General features: G+C 63.2%; 1 protein-coding gene across 1 annotated transcript in view; it reads left to right on the top strand.

Annotated features, from left to right (window-relative positions):
* The window catches only part of SCAP (SREBF chaperone), a 39,538-nt gene that overhangs the window by 20,168 nt on the left and 17,964 nt on the right, over positions 1–1,406 (top strand). The window contains exon 2 of the mRNA XM_014540503.1: positions 1,307–1,403. Within this exon, the coding sequence (XP_014395989.1) occupies positions 1,307–1,403 (97 nt within the window). The remainder of the gene's footprint in view (positions 1–1,306; positions 1,404–1,406) is intronic.

The following is a 1,406-nucleotide window of genomic DNA, read 5'->3' as shown; positions in this document are numbered from 1 at the left end:
CTCCCGGCAGCTCAGCGCAGGGCGCAGAGTACTACACTGTTCATTGCGTGTTGGCGGGAAGGCCTGGGAGAGGCCCCAGGAGTCGCCTCTAACAAGTCCCCGGGGGCCTGGGCACACGCTGTTACTCCCGGCAGCTCAGCGCAGGGCGCAGACGTGTACACTGTTCATTGCGTGTTGGCGGGAAGGCCTGGGAGAGGCCCCAGGAGTCGCCTCTAACAAGTCCCCGGGGGCCTGGGGGCCACACGCTGTGCCTTCCTCGAGGACCTCGGACGTTCTGCCTGGCTCCATTAGAGCGTTTTCTCTGGATTCTGTTGCGGGAGCGGCCGTTGGCGGTGGCCTCGGGGACGGTGGCTCGGCTGCCTGTGGTTGGCGTGGGGTCCGGCCCCCTCTGAGCCCCGTTCCTCTGTGGCCTTCCCGCCTCTGCACGGGGTGAGAGGTAATGCGTGGTGGCCGAGGGCCTGAACGGGACTCGAGCGCGTGTCTGTGGGCAGTTGAAGGTGAAGGAGGGGTGCTGTGACCCTTCCCCAAAGGCCGCTCTGGCCGCTGAGGGAGGGGCTTCCTCTGTGCAGGGACTTCCTGTGGCAGGTGATGCACACGGAGCCTGGGCGGGGAGTGACCTGGGAGCTGGGCCGAGCGCAGAGCGCGTCCCACACCTGGCGGGGGGAGCGCGGCTCCGGGCAGGTGGGACCGTGGGCTTTTCCTGACATTTCACCCCCAAGGGTGGACTCCTGGACTCACAGCGTCTGCCCCGTCCCAGACCTGGACAGGCCTTCGGTTTAGTCTGTTTTGTGTGGAAAGTGAATGAGAACACACAGAGCTTGAAGTAAAAGGACGGAAAACCGTAACCAAGAGGAGCTGGAGGCGTAGGGAGGCTCCGTGCACACAGGGCGCTGTGTGTCCTGTGAAATGAGTTTAGAAATTCCCAACTGCACCCGCCGGCGGGGCTCAGGGATTGAGCGTCGACCTATGAACCAGGTCACGGTTCGATTCCCGGTCAGGGCACCTGCAGGGTTTCGGGCTCGATCCCCAGTGTGGCACGTGCAGGAGGCAGCCGATCCAGGATGCTCTCTCATCACTGATGTTCCTCTCTCTCTCTCTCTCTCTCTCTCTCCCTTTTCCTTCTTCTCTGAAACCAATAAAAATATATTTTTTAAAAAATAAATAGAAATAAGAATTCCTGCCTGGGTGGCTCCCTGTCCGCGTGTGCAGTCCTTCGGGGTTCGGTGCAGCTGCGGGGGCTCCGCGCCCGTCCTCAGCGCAGACTCGCTCCGTCGTGTCCTAACTCCCTCTCCTCCTGCCCCTCCAGCTACCCGCTGCTGAAGCTCCCCCTGCCGGGGACGGGCCCCGTGGAGTTCACCACCCCCGTGAAGGACTACTCGCCCCCGCCCGTGGCCCCGGACCCCACG

This window comes from Myotis brandtii, unplaced genomic scaffold (genome assembly GCF_000412655.1).
Source record: "Myotis brandtii unplaced genomic scaffold, ASM41265v1 scaffold246, whole genome shotgun sequence".
Classification (NCBI taxonomy): domain Eukaryota; kingdom Metazoa; phylum Chordata; class Mammalia; order Chiroptera; family Vespertilionidae; genus Myotis; species Myotis brandtii.
The sequence above is the reverse complement of the archived record's forward strand: the minus strand, read 5'-3'. Positions and strand labels throughout refer to the sequence as shown.